The sequence below is a fragment of the Scardinius erythrophthalmus genome (genome assembly GCF_964197995.2).
Source record: "Scardinius erythrophthalmus genome assembly, chromosome: 14".
Taxonomy (NCBI): domain Eukaryota; kingdom Metazoa; phylum Chordata; class Actinopteri; order Cypriniformes; family Leuciscidae; genus Scardinius; species Scardinius erythrophthalmus.
The window spans coordinates 7,901,545-7,921,144 of NC_138234.1; the positions used below are offsets into that span (position 1 = coordinate 7,901,545).

Consider the following 19,600-nt stretch of genomic DNA (forward strand, 5'->3'; position numbering starts at 1 on the left):
TATATATATATATAGCAGCAGCATACAGCAGCAGCAATGAAGCAATGAAGGGCCAAAGCCGGCGGCACCGCCACCCCGGTGCCTTTAGGTAACTACAGGCACTGGGGTTGCGGTGCCACCGGCTTGGGCCCGTAATCGCTGCTCGCAGCTATATTTATATATATATATATATATATATATTTATATATATATATATATATATATATATATATATATATATATATATATATATATTATTACTTGATTGTTCAAGCTACCTCACAGAAGTGCTCTGTTTGTTTACAGAGTTGTTGAATGTTAAAATAAGGTGAATTAAATAAAAAATAAGGAAAATCCTGGATCTGTTTTTCACTCGTCTTTATTCTTTTTTCATGTATAATAGAAGTATTGGATCGGGACTCGGTATCGGTAGATACTCAAAATCAAATGACTCAGACTCGGACTCGAGGGCAAAAAAACCTGATCGGGACATCCCTAGTTTCAAGGTCTCAGCGTACTTCTCCGAAAAAGCCTTAACTGCAACGCCGAAAAGACCCGACGGGCTTACCGGTGCGTCCAGGAGCTGTTTCTTCTCAGCATCGCACATCTCCGTGAACGTCAGCCACAGGTGACGATGCAATACCACGAGGCTGCCCATATTAGATCCTTTTTAGAGGTGGCCAGAGCCAGATCCGTGGCGGTGCGCTGCTTCCTGAGAGACTCGGGGTCCGGGCCTTCCTCGTCCAGGGACCCCAAGAGTCAAGTTTGGAAGACCTGCAGGATTGCCATCGTGTGGTGGGCAGATGCTGCATGTCCAGCTGAGATATATGACTTCTCGGCGATGTGGGCAGTGGCTCTAAATGGCCTGGAAGGCAATGAAGCGGTTTTCCATCCGGGAGAAGGACACAGGTGGGCCGCGACTGCGTCCTCGACGGGAGGCGGTCGCGTGTAACCCAATTTCTCCGCCCCTTCCACTGTCAGCAGCTGGGTACCCTGTGCATGGGCTCGGGCTGAGTGAGGGGAGCGCAATGACCGGGTGAACTCCTCGTGGAGCTCAGGGAAAAAGGGCGCGGGTCATAGGCGCCATTGGCCATTTGCAAGCAAAAGAGTTATTCAAATCAGGCTTCAGCATTTTGAGGAAAATGGATTTCCCCATACATAATGTCGAGGGACTGACTCGATAAGGGAACTGCAGTAACTGTATGCCGCAAAAAGCGAGATTAATCAGCGAGCTTAAATAGTGAACAGTGTTGAAGATTTTATTATTTAGAAAATAAGTAATTTAACTGTTTATTTGTACACTATTATTTCCTTGTCTGTGGGTGACTTTGGCTGACTTTGGAACCTGAGAGCACAAGCTGTTGTCACAGCAGAAAATTCTATTTCAGTAATGTCACATGGTACAAAACTATTTCTCAAAATACCTATAGAATGTATTACCATGTTTGGGACAAGGAGAGGGTATATACGTTTGCTGGGCAATTTTTCTGGAGGGTCTTTCTGCAGAGGGACACTCGGCTTTGTTTGTTAATAAAGTCTAATTTTTTCTGATGTCAAATATCTTTGAAGTCATTTCCCTGAAAAGAATTAAACCACAACAAATGGCGCCCAACGTGGGGCATGGCTTAGGAGCTGAAGGAGCCACGAAGGGATCGCTGGTGACTCACACAGACAGTGGCCGCTGTACTTTGAGGTGAGCAGTTTTTGCTTTTGAATAAGGTGTGTGTGTAAGTCACCAGTGGCCCGGATGTGGTAAGAAAAGCTTCTCCAAATTTAAAGAACTTAAAAAGTGAAAAGGAGTGTTTGATATCAGAAAAATTGCATGCATTGTATTTGTAGATGTTGAGTAGTTGGTAAAAGCGCGGGGGGGGCTCCCATAGTGTTTGCTAGTGCTTGTTTAATCCTGTGTGGATTCTATAACTACTGGTGATGCTGAGTTAGCGCAAAGAGTTTTGACGTACGTACGTAAGGTTCTGTGTTTGTTCATCAAGTGGGCCGAGACGGATGATGATCAAAAAGCATGCACACAGGGGATTAATATAAGTTAATTTGTGTTTACTTGTCAAGAGGGCCTATGGCAAGAGTACTGATAAGGATATCAGTGGTTTATCTGTGCTTACTTTGAGAAGTATAGCATGTGCACAGATGGTTAGCTCACGGATACCGCTTTGTTAAACAAAGTTTTAACGAAGGACTGCTATGGGTGAAGCTGGAAAAATAGAGGTTTTAAAAGTCTATAGGTTTAGGTAGCGGTTACCGCCTTGAATGCATGTGCAAGGGTCTGCTCAGGCTATCTAAATCCTAGGAATAGGATAGTTAAAAGTGTCATTGTGTTGATTAGTGAATATTTTAATGTATTGTTCAGATCTGACAGAGAAGGGAAAAAAATAAAAGTGTTAGATCATGTTGGTGTGCCTGTAGGATCCTGTGACTGTGCCTGTGGTTGAAAATAAGTGACCTCTGACCCTGGTTGCTTGAAGGGACAGAGAATGTGTGAATGACCTGTGAATGAAGGGACTGAAATGGTGTGTATTAAAAAAGAAAGAAAAGTAAGGGAAAACAATTGTTTCAAGATATTAGCTTAGCAGAATATAGTAGTATAAAATAAGTTAAAATAATAAGATATATAGTTAATCAATAAATGTAATGATAAATATTAATAGATGAATATAAATATGATTGCACGTGCTTAATATATTATATATTATATCTGAAGACGTCTAAAATTTGTATCTCATTATCCCTGAAGACAGTGTGGAAAAAGTATTCCATTGCAGATTAATAAGTTTGTGTTAAGAGAAAAATAACTGGTGCAGTGTGCTGAAGGTTAGCGAGATTGAGTGACCAAGTTTCAAAAGTCAAAAATACTTTACAGAAGTTGATGAGAGTAAAAAATAAGAGGAATTCCTTGATGATTGTTGAGAAACATACTAGATTATTGTGAACACAACATGCAAATATAGAAGAAAGATTGAAGTCTGATTTTATGATAGGGAAAATTATTTAATTGAATTATTCTCAGATCATCAGAGTTATATTATTGCTGATATAAAAAACAGAACTAGCTTGCTTTTTCCTGCAATGAAGAACTGCTTACTAATAGAATAAGGGAAATGCTATGGTCAACCAGTGAGATTTTTATATAAAAGAAATAGTGAAAAGATGCAGGTTAAAAAAGTGGCATGTAGATAAAGAGCTAATAGCTTATATGTAAAAGTTCAATTTGATTCATGCAGATCTCTGAGTGTTCAAATTGCAGATGGAAACAGAGCCCTGTGGAAGCAACAAGAGGGCAAAGGGCATAGACATGAATGCAGAGACACTGACGCAGAGAAGAAGAGAGTGGGTGAGGGGTTCTCAGCTCCCCTCCTGAAGTTCAAAAAGACCCAAAAAGACTGAGTTAATGGAAAGACTGGAAAAGGTGAATCTTTCACTTGAGACTTTTCCTAAAGACAAAGACAAATCCTGAGATGCAAAACTGTTACAGGATTGATCAAAATCCCAAACTGAGAAGAGACAGAGAAGCAGCAGAGCCTATATTCCACTCTGCAATGGCCATTGAGTGACAGCAAGGCTGAAAAACATGTCAACAGACACTGATCTAAAAAAAGAAGAACTGACCCTTACGGGGCACACAGGTGTGACAAACCTAATGAACACTCTAGAGACTGCTTCAAATTTAGTTCATTATTATATTAACTTAATTCATTCTGATTATTCACTGGTCTCATGGCAATTCTTTATATTCTCTGCTAAACTAACCCTCTCTGCTCTTTCAATAGGTACAATTCCAGCTCTATAAGAAAAGAAAATACAGAGAAGTGGGTGCTGAACTCACAAAATAGTTAAAACTGAGGCTGGATTTGGTATAGTGAGGGCTATTAAATTAGACAACTATAGGGCTAAAAGCATGATAGAATTATTCTCTGGCAAAGAAAAAGACACAAAATGTCAAAGAATTATTATTTTTGCTTGCAAAACAATGATACTGGTCACTCCATCTTGTTTTAATAATTGTTTTATAGAGATAGATTGGAGAAGGATAAATAACTCCAAAAGTCCAAAAATATTAAATAAACAATGATGTCAAAACTGGGATAATGAGATGGAAATGTTATTGGCCATGGATCCAAGATTAGGCAGAGATCTCCAATTGTATTCTTAAAGAAGCTCATGAGCAAAAAACAGAAAGAAAATGAAAAAGTAGACCAAACAAATGACAAAATGAATGATAAGCGACTAATTCAAGTAACTGTCATAGCACAGTGCGAATTAAGACAAGTCATGAAGGAAAATACAAATAGGCCTAAATGACATTTTAAAATAGATCATAATGGGTACTCAAATGTAATTTGTCAATAAAACAGGTATACAAAATTAATTTAAGACTACAGAAGAAAATTAAAGAAAGATTAACACGGGCTATTAACAGATATTTGATTTCATTTATGATTTGAATTATGATTTGATTCAATATGCTATTTGACTAATTAAATGTATTTTAAATGGTGCTAATATAACGACCACCTCAGATGGAACTTGTTCAAATTCAATACAAAAAGATTGTTATAGCATATAGACTGTCCAATACCATGTAAATTATTGCCTTATGAACAATCTATATGGTACCAGAGGGGGGTGAGAATGACAAGTTATTGCACAAAGACATACTTTTTGAATATTCTAAATCCATACGCGCATAGTTTTCAACTAGTGCGCAAAGGGGGGAGTAAAGAGGGATTAAAAGGCTAAATTAAGAATAAGGAATAAGAATAATGAAAATTAAATAAAAGGCATTTTTTGCAATTGTTGGCCATATACAAGAGAAATTTGCGACAAAAATAAAGGTAAGGAAGGAACAGTGACACAAATAAGGCTATATTTCAGTACCAGAAGGACTAATAAAACTCTTGGTAATAAATTATATGAACAAGATAGAGATGGGTAAAAGGCAATGAGATCAACAGAGGAGGGTCAAGAGAAGTAATTAAATTTAAGACCAAAGAATTATTCCTTAGATTTGAAATTCTATCAGAAATAAGTTTAGATAATGGTTTAGCAGTCATTCTAGAAAAATTGAAATTAACATTAATTGTATGCAGAAACTTAAATTACAGAAAGGAAGTTTTAACAATAATTAAGTTATAATGCTTTATGTTTGAAATGGTTAAGGAAAAACTTAGATATACAGAAAAATAAATGACCGTACAATGAATATGTAAGACAGTGCAAAAAGTTATTTTCGAGAGTATTTTTTCTAATTGTCTAATGAGGTTATTGAATGACTTTTATGAAGTAAATGTAACATTGCTCTTGAAGCTTTCTTAGTTTGAGTGATTACATGTGACATAATTAAGTTAATTCATGATAGTTCATTTAGAAATTAGTAGAAAGGAAGAAAAGGTATTCAGTTAAGGTATGCTTGAACTGAGGAGCTATAATGACAAAAAGCTGCAACACGTGAGATATTTATTGTTTAAATTTGGTAATAAAGTAGACAGAATTTGAAATGTAAAACGTTATAATGAAGAAAATTGTGATTTAATGTAGCTGCACTACAGTGTTATGGTTGTACATCAACTAAAACATGACTGACTAAAAGATTGATTCTTCAAATTTAAGAATTGATATTCTTTCATAGAATTAAGAAGCGAATAAAAAAGAGAAAAAGTTATTTTTACTCACTTCTATATTAAATCAAAATTCATATGGATTATGCGAAATAAACATGCATTTATTCATCTATAATCAGCAAAGATTTATTATAATGATTTGCCTTTATAATAATGAAAACAATTACATGAAAAAAGTAGAATGACTTTGCAATTGAATAAAAAAAGTTAAGGAAAGCCTGATTTAAAAGATTAGAAATGTTTTTTGGAGTTGCAATATTAAAAGAGGGTTATTATTCAGTTGTGTACTTCCCATATTAAGAAGATAATGAAAACTAATTTTAGAGGGCAAATAAATAATTTATTATTAAGATTGAGCTTATAAACCAAATTGAGATTTACAATCATTGGACATTGACTGAAGTACCTCGGATAAGGATGAAGAAGAAAATGAATAAGCCAGATCCTGGGTGTCTGGGTCGAAGAGGATATCTACACCGCAAGAGAACTCTTAACTGTATAAGGGATTTTTGTGTTTGACATATTCTACATAACTGTGACTATAAGACAATGCTGAACCAATTTCATCCACACACTTGTAACAATGTTTGATTTTTGATTAGGGAGGATTCGAGTCTTTTACTTTCTCCATCGAAAAGGAAAAAACAACTGAAAGAAAGAAAATGTATGGAGAAAGATGTTTGGCTCGATTGCTCCTCCGGAGTGTGGTGGCATAATTTTAGTCATTGAAAATAAGAATGAGTGACTTAATTTAGTTACTAAGGTAGTATAACTGAGGGGACTGGATTTTGAAACTACACTCTGGAAAAGGATAGCGAATGTGGGGCTTAAATAAGCCCCAGAGGAGGGAATGTTGAAGATTTTATTATTTAGAAAATAAGTAATTTAACTGTTTATTTGTACACTATTATTTCCTTGTCTGTGGGTGACTTTGGCTGACTTTGGAACCTGAGAGCACAAGCTGTTGTCACAGCAGAAAATTCTATTTCAGTAATGTCACATGGTACAAAACTATTTCTCAAAATACCTATAGAATGTATTACCATGTTTGGGACAAGGAGAGGGTATATACGTTTGCTGGGCAATTTTTCTGGAGGGTCTTTCTGCAGAGGGACACTCGGCTTTGTTTGTTAATAAAGTCTAATTTTTTCTGATGTCAAATATCTTTGAAGTCATTTCCCTGAAAAGAATTAAACCACAACAACAGGAACAGTTTAATAATTATTTTCGATGTATATTGAATTATTATATTTATTTAGACATTTTTACATATATTAATAAAATTATATATTTTTATTAATAGTAAATGGAGACACCACCCCCCCCCCACACACACACACACACACACAAACACAATATTGTTGCAAGCCACTCGGGGTGTTTAGTATTCAATGAACTTATGTTTCCTTCTACTAGCATTTCATCATATGAACATGTTTCTTTTCTTTTTAATTTTTGGTTTGTTGTAGTAATTAAACTTTTAAGTGAGATTTAATTGACCTTTATATGAGTGAGCTGTGTTAACAGACTTTCTGTAGGCATGTTCTGAGTCTGTGTTTGTCAATGATCTTCATGTTTTTGTTGTTACAGGTAAAATGAAGTCAGCACTATCAGTGACGGAGGGACAATCTGTTACTCTAAACTCTAGTCTTACTGAAATACAGACAGATGATTTAATGCAGTGGATGTTTGGATACAATGTCATAGCTAAAATCAATAAAGCAGGCGATCGATTCTCCACATCTGACGACAGACTGAAGCTGGATAATCAGACTGGATCTCTGACCATCACAGACACCAAAACCACAGACTCTGGACTCTATGAACTGAAGATCAGCAGCAGCAGACGCACCGTACTCAAGAGATTCATTGTCACTGTTACTGTAACTGTCACTGTTGGTGAGTAGATTGTTTCTGCCAATATGATGATGATCTTATTATTGAGAGCTCTGAGAACAACCCTAAAGTTAAATGAACACAAGTTAGCATTAATTTAAACAGAATTTTATAATTAAATAAATTATAATTTGTTATTCGTTCGCAAGATTTTGGTGCAAAAGATATTTGTAAAGGGAATATTATTTTAACTAACAATGTCTCAACATTTCACGCTTTAGACAAACTTTTTAATTAACATTTTAGTGTATTTAAATTATTGATAACATTGATAACATCTATCACTCTAATGATCACACCAAAAGTGCATGCATTTTTATGTTTTTCTCTTAGTTTTAATACAAGCATTTCAAAAATATTCAGACTCCTAACTAAGAAAATAACATGTCAGAGCTCATCTGTATCTGCAGTAAATGCTTTAAGACTGTTGGCATGTTTCTGATTGTTTTTAAACTGTTTAATCTGCATTGCTGTTTGTATTGCTCTTATTGAGATCAATCTTGTGTTCACATCAAACTCCTGCTGTAACACAGTAATACAGAAGATGAACACAGTGAAAAGGAGAATCATGATATCTGAAATTACATTAGAGGCTCATTTATGATCCCCCTTCAACAGAATCAGATTCATATTTAAATAGATCAGACTGATTCACTCACACTGACTCTCTCTTTATCATTACAGATCCAGGTCTGTCTACAGGAGCTAAAGCAGGGATCAGTGTTGGTGTTGTTGATGTTGTGCTGGGGTTGGCAGCTGCTGCAGCTGCTGCTGGTGTGTTTTACCATCGCCACAAGATCTTTAAACTAAAAGAATGTAAGTATTACAGCTGATAAAGCACGAGAAATACTGAGCTTTATTATGCTACAGTAGAGATTAAGTGTAAATTGTTCATAATCATGTTTCAAACATTTTACATTTGTATGTGTGTGTTGTGGTTTTGCTCATAAAAGCAGGGTTAGAAAGAAACATAATCAATACACAGATATTAAAGAGCACTGGCCTGTGGTTTTGTTTAAAAATGAAGGCTCTGAATGCATTTTTATAAAACTTTTAAATGTCTGTTTTATTGTTGTGTGGAAATGACATTTATAGCTAGTTCACACTTTTTAAAATGCATGCAAGTTTTCTGTTAGTGTTGGTGTCTGGGTTTGGGTTAAAATACAGTATTTATTACTAGCTTTAACAATAGACTTCTATGTAATGTCCACATTCAGATAACTGAGTAGACGTGAGTCTCAATCATAACTGATCAGGGGCCTCATTTATAAAACTTTGCGTAGGATTTGCGTCAGAAGTGGCGTACGGATGAAACATAGGACGTGCCTACGCACAGAAATATTCGGATTTATAAAACCGTGCGCACGCACATATCAGCAAGTCTAAGACTATCATAACCCTATTGTGTAACAATACTTATTTGTAAGTTATACCTATGGATCAAAATTTATGCTTACCTTCCAGCAGAATCTTGTCCAAGGATTGGTTGATGAATAGTTTAGTATACTGTAAGCTACACTTATAATGCTCTATTATAATATTTATAGAACTGTCTTTTGTGAGCTGGAGTATAAAAGAAGCAATACTTGTCTTTATAAAATAAAATGTATTTATACAAAAGATTAAAATACTGTTTAAACAATAAAACAAAAAAAAAAGGTTTGTAGCAAATAAACAAAAGGTTACAGGTTATAATACTTCCAGCTATATCCTATTCCAGGGCAGTCCTGTGAAAGGATTTACAATGACTAATTACCTTATAAGCAGTTCAAGCTGTGTATAGTCAACTTGTCCTCATTCAGGTTTATCAAGTTGGGAAATACAGCAGAGCAATATCAACCAAAGTATTTAGTAAAAAATAAACTGAAAGAGATCTATATTCTCTTCAGGGCTGCAAAAACGCAACAACACTCATACAAAAAGCTTGTATATACAGTATATAGGAACGTTGGTTACATCAGTTCCTGTGCCTATGCTAGTGTTTTTTCCCAGAGGAAGTAAAACCATGTGACTAATAAATCATATGACAATGTAAGAAATATGTGATATACATAACTCATTAAACAATGTGACTTCAGTACTCCATTGTATTAAATGGCACCTATTATCACAAGATGTAAAATAAGTCTCTGATGTCCCCAGAGTATGTATGTGAAGTTTTAGCTCAAAATACACAACAGATCATTTTTTACAGCATGTTTAAATTGTATTTTTTTGGGGCTCAGAAAAACGCGCTGTTTTAGTGTGTGCCCTTTACATGCAAATTAACTGCTGCTGGACGGCACAGGGGGCGGAGCCTCACGAGCTCGCGCTCAGAGCAAGGACAATCTCATCTGATAATATCAGAACAGAAACTCTCAGTTGCGGTGTTCATTTCGACTCGGAGTCGGACAATAATGCCCACAGAGCCAGAGAATATATGCTGTATGGACATAGAACAGGTATAGTTTAGTTTAATTATGGTTATAACTAATTTGTCATCTGCTTTTATCCACTATTAATACAAGCCTGCTGTAGCAAAACCCGTCCGAATGATGACCAAAATATACTGACGAGTTCAGTGAAGTTTATTGTACATCACACAAAAGATGAGCGTTAGTTTTACTCCAGAGAATCTCTGTAAGAGCTGAATAAACATAGTATAAGAAGTGCGCATTAAAGTCTTATCCATAAACTCTCTCTCTCTCTCTCTCCCTTTCATTATCAACAACATACACAGCGAAGTACACAAAACACTCGTTACAACTAACAGGAAACAAATATACACACCTTTTCAGTGGGTGCTAAATAAACTGGTAAACCTTATATCCGTAAAATGACTCGAAGAGCTGTCATTAAGAGCGCGCTCGCACTTTCATTTCTTCCGTGTCCAGTCACGTTAGGCCTGTTGCTCCGGAGAGTGTAAGCTTGATCACAAACAGTACAGATCCATACTTGAGTAACAACGGGAGTAAATGAAGACTGCTATGTTCATTCTTACATCCATCAACAACACACCTCAATCGCTTAGGAGACATTCTTGTCTACAGCTGCTCAAGCGTCGAAACAATGACGGCCTCTGTGTCCAGCTCACTCAGGGCGGGTCTAGGCTCAAACTGCAGTGTCAATCAACAGTCGTGGGAGGGGCCTGCTCAATTCTACGTCACATTGCGCCGAATCTGAGAACAGCTCATTCTGAAACAGTGTTTATGATTTATTGAGATTGAAAAAAAAAAACACTGGGTGGATTTTTATCATTCTAGGGTGGTTTTGCTCACACACTGCCAACACACATTTATGTTCAAACACCATGTAAAAGGGAATTTTGCATAATAGCTGCCCTTTAACTCTTGGGAATTGTGTTTACAACAAGTGTGCATTCATATTGACATTTTTTCTTCCCTTCCTTCCATTCCATCTTGGGAACCTATTTGTATGTGTTCGTGATGTTACGATTCTTCTCAAAGATCGCAACAAAGTAAGGGAGACGCCACAACACCGCTGCGTAAACAATAAGATTTATTTTAAATAAAGTAACAAACATGAAATGTCAGGAGATCAGTATAAGTGTTAGTCAGCGTGTCAGCATGTAACTGTACGTAGTAAGCTCAAGTGATATCAGTTAAACCAAACATAACGAGAAGTCCAAATCAAAATATCGTCATCAGGGGAAAGTATATCACATCAGATCTCCGAAGCGGTTGTGCTCTCCCATAGCCCACACGTCCCGTCAGCTCTCTGGAAGCCTCCAGAGCCGCAACACCAGCGAGCCATCTTCTCCCTCTCTGTTTGACAGAGTGCGTCTTTTAAAGTACCCTGATCTAGTTCAGGTGTAAAGCCACGCCCTCCAGCAATCAGCCTGTAACTCGGGACAAACACACAAGCACTCACTGCACAAGGACTCATTGAACCGTCACAGTGAATATAAGTCAGGAAATGAATTTGTGTTTGTTAGTGCATTATAAGCTTGAACTCAAGGAATTCCGTGCAAAGGTCATCTTAAACCACCGCACCAGCTCAGAGTAGTTTATGATGCTTTTCATACCAAAGAAATGGAAACTCTTAATAGAGAAGTTATAGATTTATTTAAATGATAGGAAATACAGAGCAATAACTTCAGTGTGTCACAGATGCTAAAATAATAAACTCAACCATATCAAACAAAACCTGTGATTAAAGTCAGAGGGGGAATAAATAAAGCCTTCTCTGACTATATGAAACATATTTATACATTTAGCAGATACTTTTATTTAAAAAAGAAGCACTTAACTAATAATGAATATACAACAGAAAATGCAGATTATGAATGATGTTGAAGTATATCAGAGAATGTGTTGGTTTATATTGTCTTTTGCTGTGAGTGTGATTCAGTGTTTAGAGGGTTTAATGATCAGTCATTGAGCAGGAGTCAGATGTGGAGTGAATGATCATGTTGATTTTATTCCTTTCTGCTTTTATTGCTTTTCTTCTCTAATGTCTGTTCTGTGTTTCTCTGTTTCTGTTTGCTGATGCGAAGTGATTGATACTTTGATGATACTGTCAGTGATGGAAGGAGAATCTGTCACTCTAAACCCTGATGATATTAAAGTACATAAAGACGACAAATTACAGTGGATGTTTAGAGGCTCTTGTATTGTTGAAAGGAAAAGCGCTGCTGAAAGGAAAAGCGCTGCTGAAAGGAAGAGAGCTGCTGATAGATTCACTGTACGTGATGATGTTCTTGATGGGAGATTTAAAGACAGACTGAAGCTGGATCCCCACACTGGATCTCTGACCATCAAAGACACCAGAACCACAGACTCTGGAGTTTATGAACTAGTGATCATCAGACTGGAAGAGATCTCAATAAAGAGATTCAGTGTTTCTGTCTTCGGTGAGAAACTCAAATCTTTACGTAATAATGATTTTATTTTAAATCAGCTGAATTGATTAAATTAAGGACTATGGGTTTATTTGGTTATATCTTCTTATATGCACAGTCTTCTGCACAAGTATTGAAGCATAATGTCATCTATTATGCTGTATATAAAGGCACAGTTTCATTTCAAATCACTTTTCACTAGTTCACACTTACAAATAAGTTAGATAGAATAAATGCGTATTTGGCGTGCTGTCCGAGGAGAGGGCTCCGGGCTCGGTATTCGGCCCGAACCCAGAGTACTCCCCCCGTATTCCTGGCTGTAAAGATTAAGCCAAGAGTGAGGAGTCGGGGTGGTGGAGGGATGCTGAAAAACTGTCAAGGAATATTAGGTGAGTTGACAGTGTGGATATATATATACTTCTTGTCATGCTGATTAGGGTAGACATAATTGTTTGATGACGAGTAGATTGGATTGCTTATTTGAACGTGCTCCTCCCGAACTTTGTTTATAAAACATCATTAAAATCAAATGAGTATTGATTAATGTTTTAATTACTTTGCTCTAAACTTGATCAATATGGTGTGTGTTTGTGAGCCTCTGAAGACCTCGACAACTATCTGACAGAGAAGCATTCAGTGACGGCACGTTGTTAATCATAAACACATTAGCTCAAGAAAATTATTGATTCAAATCACATCAGTCTTTTGATAGAAAATAAAAATGATCTGCAGTTTCTCAAGATCAACACTATAAATATATAAAGTGTAGAGTTAATCAGAATAAAACCATTATTACTGGAACAATAAGAAGAGAAAACAAAGAGGAACGTTAAACAAACCACAATGAAACATGATATTCAATAAAAATAATATTGTTTCCTGGCATAAACACAATTAAACACTGATGTGTTGATCCTGATGATCACATATGAATCAGAGAATATGATTGGTCCAACACACACATCACACACACATGAGAACTGAGGCCATTTGACTTGTTTATAGATTTATACCATCAGTTAGATGTTTATAAATGAGAAATTACATTAATTTTATTTATAAAATGAGTACATTTTAGGTATTTAGGAATGGAGGAATTTATCCATGTTGCTTTTACTACTTCGTTTTCGTTTTCTGATTTCTGTTCTGTGTTTCTCTGTATGTGTAGGTCAGACAAATGAAATAAAGCAAGTGTCAGGGAATAAAGGAGGATCTGTGACTCTGGAGACTGGTGTTACTGACATACAGAAAGTTGATGAGATCCTGTGGAGGTTTGGACTAAACACTCGCATCGCTGAACTCAAAAGAGGGACTAAGAAAATGTCACCATTAGCTCATAAAATATTCAAAGACAGACTGAAGCTGGATCATCAGACCGGATCACTGACCATCAAGAAGATCAGCCCCACAGATGCTGGAATTTATTTGCTAAATAAATATTCCAGAGGATATGTCGAAACTTGTTTATTCAGGGTCAATGTCCTTGGTGAGTAAATCAAATATGTCAGTATAATAACGATCTTATTCTAGACAGTATACACACATATATATATATATATATATATACACAGTTATAAGCAAAGGTTTCCTTTAATATGATCTGTCTCTTGCGTTTTCTTTCAGAAGATAACCCAGAGAATGTGCATTTGATAAGTGTGCACATGTTCCCTGACTCCGGACTGTGACATTATCAACATTCAAAATCAATCCAAATCAGATTTCTCCTGATGTGTCTCTCTAAGCTACGGTGGCCGAGAGAGCTCAACGCGCTGCAACTGAAGAAAACACATGCAAAAAGAAAAACACCTGCAAATTAAGAAAACATCTTCATCAGTTTCACAACACATGTGTGCTCCAAATACTCACAACACAACCAAATACAGAAACGCGCTGCAAAAGTTCACAACACAACCAAATACTGGGACGTGCTTACAGTTACAGCTGTCTACTTTTATTATTATTTAATTTTTTGCAAAACATACAGAGATGACACGTTTATGACATACAACTTTGTATACAATATAGCCTACAAAATGTATTTACAATATGTTCAATGTCATAAGAATACTAAAAAGAACAATGAGCTGAAGACTAAAATAAATAAATAAATAAATAAAGATAGAGAAAAGAACATGAGGGAAAGACATTAATCTATACATCAGTACATTGTACACATTTTGTCATGTTATGTTAAAATAAGTTTCATAAGAAATGTTAGAATGCAGCTAGGGTCCAAATATGAGACGGCAAGTTTTAAAGTTGAGACACTCACACACAGATATAACGCATATTTTAAACACTTTGTTAGTATAAAATGTATATTTATTTGCAACAGTTATGTTAACAGCAATAATACTATATTTCTGGTAAGAACAGCTATTCAGCTGATGGACACGCGCTGCGTTGTCATGGGAACATCCCAGGTGAAAATAATGAGGAAATTACGTTGTCTTTCGTTGCTCCCTTCATCAACATAATGGCACACAAGTGCCCCGCTCCCTCCAAAGTGCCCACTTCAAGGGCTCTGCCGTCTGCCCTCTTAAGAGAGTAGGGCATAGGTAAAGCTCACTAGCAATAAGCACGTCCCAGCCGTCCGCCCGTCACTTATTGGGTTCCCCGGAAACATTTCCGTTGTGTTCTGTCCTATTTGCAGCTCGTTTCTGTAATTGCTTGTGTTGTGAACTTTTGCAGCGCGTTTCTGTATTTGGTTGTGTTGTGAGTATTTGGAGCACACATGTGTTGTGAAACTGATGAAGATGTTTTCTTAATTTGCGGGTGTTTTTTTCTATTTGCATGTGTTTTCTTCAGTTGCAGCGCGTTGAGCTCTCTCGGCCACCGTACTAAACTCCCGTATGAAGGAGATCTAGCTGTGTGTGTGTGTGTGTGTGTGTGTGTGTGTGTGTGTGTGTGTGTGTGTGTGTGTGTGTGTGTGTGTGTGTGTGTGTGTGTGTGTGTGTGTGTGTGTGTGTGTGTGTGATGTTGTGATGTTAAACAACAGGATAACACACAGACACATTTAATTTACTATGTTCTTCACACTGATCTTTAGACTAACTCTCATCTTTATTTGATCCTCTAATGTAAATCTAATCAAAATCTCACATTTCATCTGTTACTCATTGCGTATAATACACATTGTATAAACCAGTTTCTGTTTCTGCATCTATTAGACAAAATCTCTGATGAGAAATGTCATGTATAGACTATAAGAAGAATGTGTGTGTGCTAAACCAGTATTTCTCGGACTAATGTGTGTTTTTATATAACAAGCATGTTTAATCCTGAGCTTTAGATACTTTAACAGTCTCTTCACTTCTAGAAGTTTCTAGAAACAGTTTAACTGAAGAAGCTTCAGTGTGACTTTGACTGTTCATCTCTGTGTGAAACTCTGTTATTGCAGGAATTATCTGCACATTTATATTACTCTAGTATTATTTGTCATTACTCATTTGCTTATATTATAATCTGTATTTTTTATAATACATAATTCTGTATTTTGTATTATCTGAAGTGAATCTGCCCATCTGTGTGTCTCAGATCAGATGTGAATGTGAAATTATAAACTCTGATTCTCTGTTGATGATTTTCACTGTTGTGTGAAATTATTGATTTCTGATTGTTCTTTTATTTCATTTTATCAGAGAAGCTTCAGCTTGAATCTTTTGTATTTGCTGATTTGAGCCGGACGCACAGCGTTCACTTCACGCTTTACTGAATTAAATAATTAAAATAAACCACAAAAACACAAATCTTGAGGCTGTCGTCTGCTTTATGCTCATCCTGATCCTCCCAGACTGGAAAACTGGAGAAACACCATTTTAGTTCTTCAGAAAGTCACACTTGTGTGTAAAGGAATCATTGCTCAGAATAAAAACATTTAACTGGTACAATGTAAAAAACAATTATACTGATAATAAAGAAAAACAGCAACAAAAAAAAAATTAGTTTTATAAAATGCAACCATAAATTACAAAGACCTGAGTAAAGGATCACAACGATCAGAAAACTTTTTTTTTTAAATGGTTAGTATTAGAATTACACAATCAACTTCCATTATTTAGTTTCAGGGAGAATATTTATCCTGTATTAATTCATTCTCAATGTGTGAATGTGAATTATAACATGTTAAGCATCAGTTTTAACTTTTAAGGAATTGGCAGAGAATGAGTTGTTTGGTCGCTCCTCCACTAGTTGGCGCTCCAGTGTCTGTCATCGTGTTTAATTCACCAGTCGCTCTCTTTGCTCCTCTGCCTGATAACCTTTCCACATTATTTTATCTCCTATTGTAGCTTTGCAATCTGTTCATTGAAAACTAAAAACTATTAAACATGGCACGTTTGTTCATTTCAAAGTTGGTTACAGTGACTGTTGTTGTTCGTGGTGTGGCCACAGTGAGGCGCCATTTAACAGACATTGAATTCACAAGAAATATCCTTAAAAATATAATGTCAGGAAGCAATATATAAAACTGGTGTTTGAAATTAAATGTTTATGAATTAAGATCCGTTTATACTTTTAGAAAATTCTGTCATCATGTGCTTTCTTTTAGTGCAAATAATTCACAATATTTAATATTAGATAACCCTGATATAACCTGTTAAGACACTCAAGTGATGATTTTAGTTCTTAGATGTTTTTTTTATAAAAATTGTCATATCATCTACTAATTGGGAACATTTATTTACATTACTGACCAACTGAAACAAATTGAAGATTACTTGTATGACCAATAAAAATAACAGATGACATAACGGATCTCCCTGTTTGACGCCTCTACTGAAGAATTAGTCCCAAAAGATAGTTTAACAGAACTAGTGCAATTATTATATAACGTTGGAACTGCACAGATAAAAATACTGCTTATTAGTTATTTTTATGTTTTCAATACTAAAACTAAATAGAATTATTAAAATATTTGTTATGTTATTATATTTATATCCTCAAATTGTGTGGTTTATTTTTGTAAACATATCCATTTGCACACACATGTTAAACCTCCTGTTGATTTTATTTATTATATTTTTCTGTTAACCTCTTGTGGATCTGATGTCATAAACCAGGGCTGCGTTCAGCCCCGACAAAACGTTGCACAACGTTTTTAAAACAGAAACGGTGATGCGTTGAACACACTGTTCTGAAGACGCAAGAGTTGCAACAATGGCAGCTGAGAAGGCCATTCTTAAGTGTTCTTTGTGAAGAATTTTCGGAGCCTGATGAAGTCGGTATAAATATGTGTTTAATAGGCTACTACAAAATATGCCCGATGTTACCGTTACTGCACTTGCCGCCCAGAACAAAAGAGAACATCCCAATCGAGTGAAGGGATTGCTGAAACTGAAATGGAAGCACACATCTTACCTAATTCAGACTAAAACACATCTATTTAGCCTCACATACTGACTTTATTTGTAGTTCATACTGTTTTAATACCCTGTATTGTCTTTCTCATTTTTAGGAAAAGCACTTAATTACCATTGTTTATTTCTATACCAAATGTCATACACTTGCAATGAAGCTACAAATATAAACAACTACATCATTATGTTGATATCCTATATTTTTACAATAAAACTTACGACAAACATGTCTTCTAATATCCTCAGTTGTTGCGTATACCGAGCTGCATCGAACACATTTGTAAATTACTTTCCTTGAACCCATTGCGCGAGTTCACTTTAATACCGCATATACATGTTGCTGCTGATTGGACTGCAGTTCTGACACACCCACCAAACAAGAGAAAACGTATCTCAAACGCCGTTTCCAGGACGTTCAACCCGGAAACCGTAGCAAAACGTTGCGCACCGTTTTGAACTTGAACGTGCCCCTGTTAGTTATTGTGGCTGCGGTGTGTCACGTAACAATCATGACGCGTCGCCATGGGTCAGCTAAAATACTTTTAACTTTCGCGTGAAAGGGTTGATTTAAAAAAAATGTATATATTCTACGTTAACAAAAATAGCCCAAGTTTAGTAAAACATTTTTTATTGAGACTATAAAAAATAATTCTGCATCCATTTTTAGGTGTGCCAGCTGCCACTGTGGGTGGCACCGGCACACCCTGGCACACCCTTGTCCCGCCCCTCGATCGCTTATTGCCTTGCCTTAACACATTCTTATAAAGGTAAATAGCATAGGCTACTATTCTTTTATTGAAACAAGCCTATTTAAAAAATGCACATGTCTATTTTTTAGTCATGTAGAATACCTGCAGTGCTGTTAAAAAAGTTTAATAAAGCTGTACAGGCTCAAACGATTGAAACCGAAAGTGCGTTAAACAATGTTTAGCCTACAACTTACCGTCTATGTGCAGTAAATGATAAAATGAAAAAAAAATGCTCTTCATATCGCTGTAGAGTTTAGTAAAATCTGAGTGAAGAAACATGAAAAGTAGAAATGTGCCGCTTAATGTTCGTCCCGTCACAACTTCTGAACCGACAAAATGCACATTTTGAAACTATTCATGGTATTCATGAGTAGCTTTTCCAAAAGTTTTCTTATCTGAGTCTTCTCTCAAAGGGACATATGGACTTGTTATGAGCTGCAAAAAAGATTTTTGTATTTCACTAGTTTCTTTTGTATAGCTATACGAACAGGCCCGGCTGCAGAATGAAATGACTGAGGGGGCATGTGAAATTGTTAAGGGGGCTTAACTTTATACCATCAATGAACAATACACAATAACTTGCTTAGTAAAAAAAGATAAGCCAGCTTCATTTATTATGCATATATTAACCCTTTCACGCTTAATTTTAATATTCTAACTGACTCTGAGTTTTTTCAAAGCGACTGTTATTTTAGAATTTAGAACGTTCCCCCTTAATGTTTCCATGGCAACGCGTCATATTTGTCACGTGACACACCGCGGATATATCGCTTTTATTTCCTTTTCCCTTTTTGATTCAAAATACTCACAAACTTGCTTATCATGTCATCAACTATCTGATAAAAAAATGTGTATGTGAGTGTGTTTGGTAATTTAAAAACCTTTATAAATAATCTTGATCTTGATCTATAACGTGAGATGGCTGTTTCTTTGCGCCGCGTTCTGAGAATCCTGTGAGTCATCAATTTCTCCCGAAATACATGCAAGAAAGTGGAATAGAAGAATAGAGTAAACTACTTTATAGTTACTTCCACTGTGTTTGTCTGATATGATGAATAGCACACGTCGGCAAATTATATTTGAATAGATTGTTATTGCTGCTTCCACAGACATCAGTGTGTATTTTACAAACTCCAAATGTATTGT

At 36.0% G+C, this 19,600-nt stretch overlaps 1 protein-coding gene across 3 annotated transcripts in view; it reads left to right on the forward strand.

The window, feature by feature from the left end:
* Positions 1-15,188, forward strand: part of LOC308702638 (uncharacterized protein) — a 39,976-nt gene extending 24,788 nt beyond the window's left edge. Inside the window, exons 3-7 of one of the 3 annotated variants that reach the window (XM_081385640.1) lie at positions 7,203-7,511; positions 8,193-8,324; positions 12,004-12,360; positions 13,517-13,834; positions 13,972-15,188. In XM_081385640.1, coding sequence (XP_081241766.1) covers positions 7,203-7,511; positions 8,193-8,324; positions 12,004-12,360; positions 13,517-13,834; positions 13,972-14,033 — 1,178 coding nt within the window. In that variant the 3' untranslated portion in view covers positions 14,034-15,188. The remainder of the gene's footprint in view (positions 1-7,202; positions 7,512-8,192; positions 8,325-12,003; positions 12,361-13,516; positions 13,835-13,971) is intronic. The other 2 variants (XM_081385641.1, XM_081385642.1) reach the window with 2 other exon arrangements.
* The last annotated feature ends 4,412 nt before the right edge of the window (positions 15,189-19,600 follow it).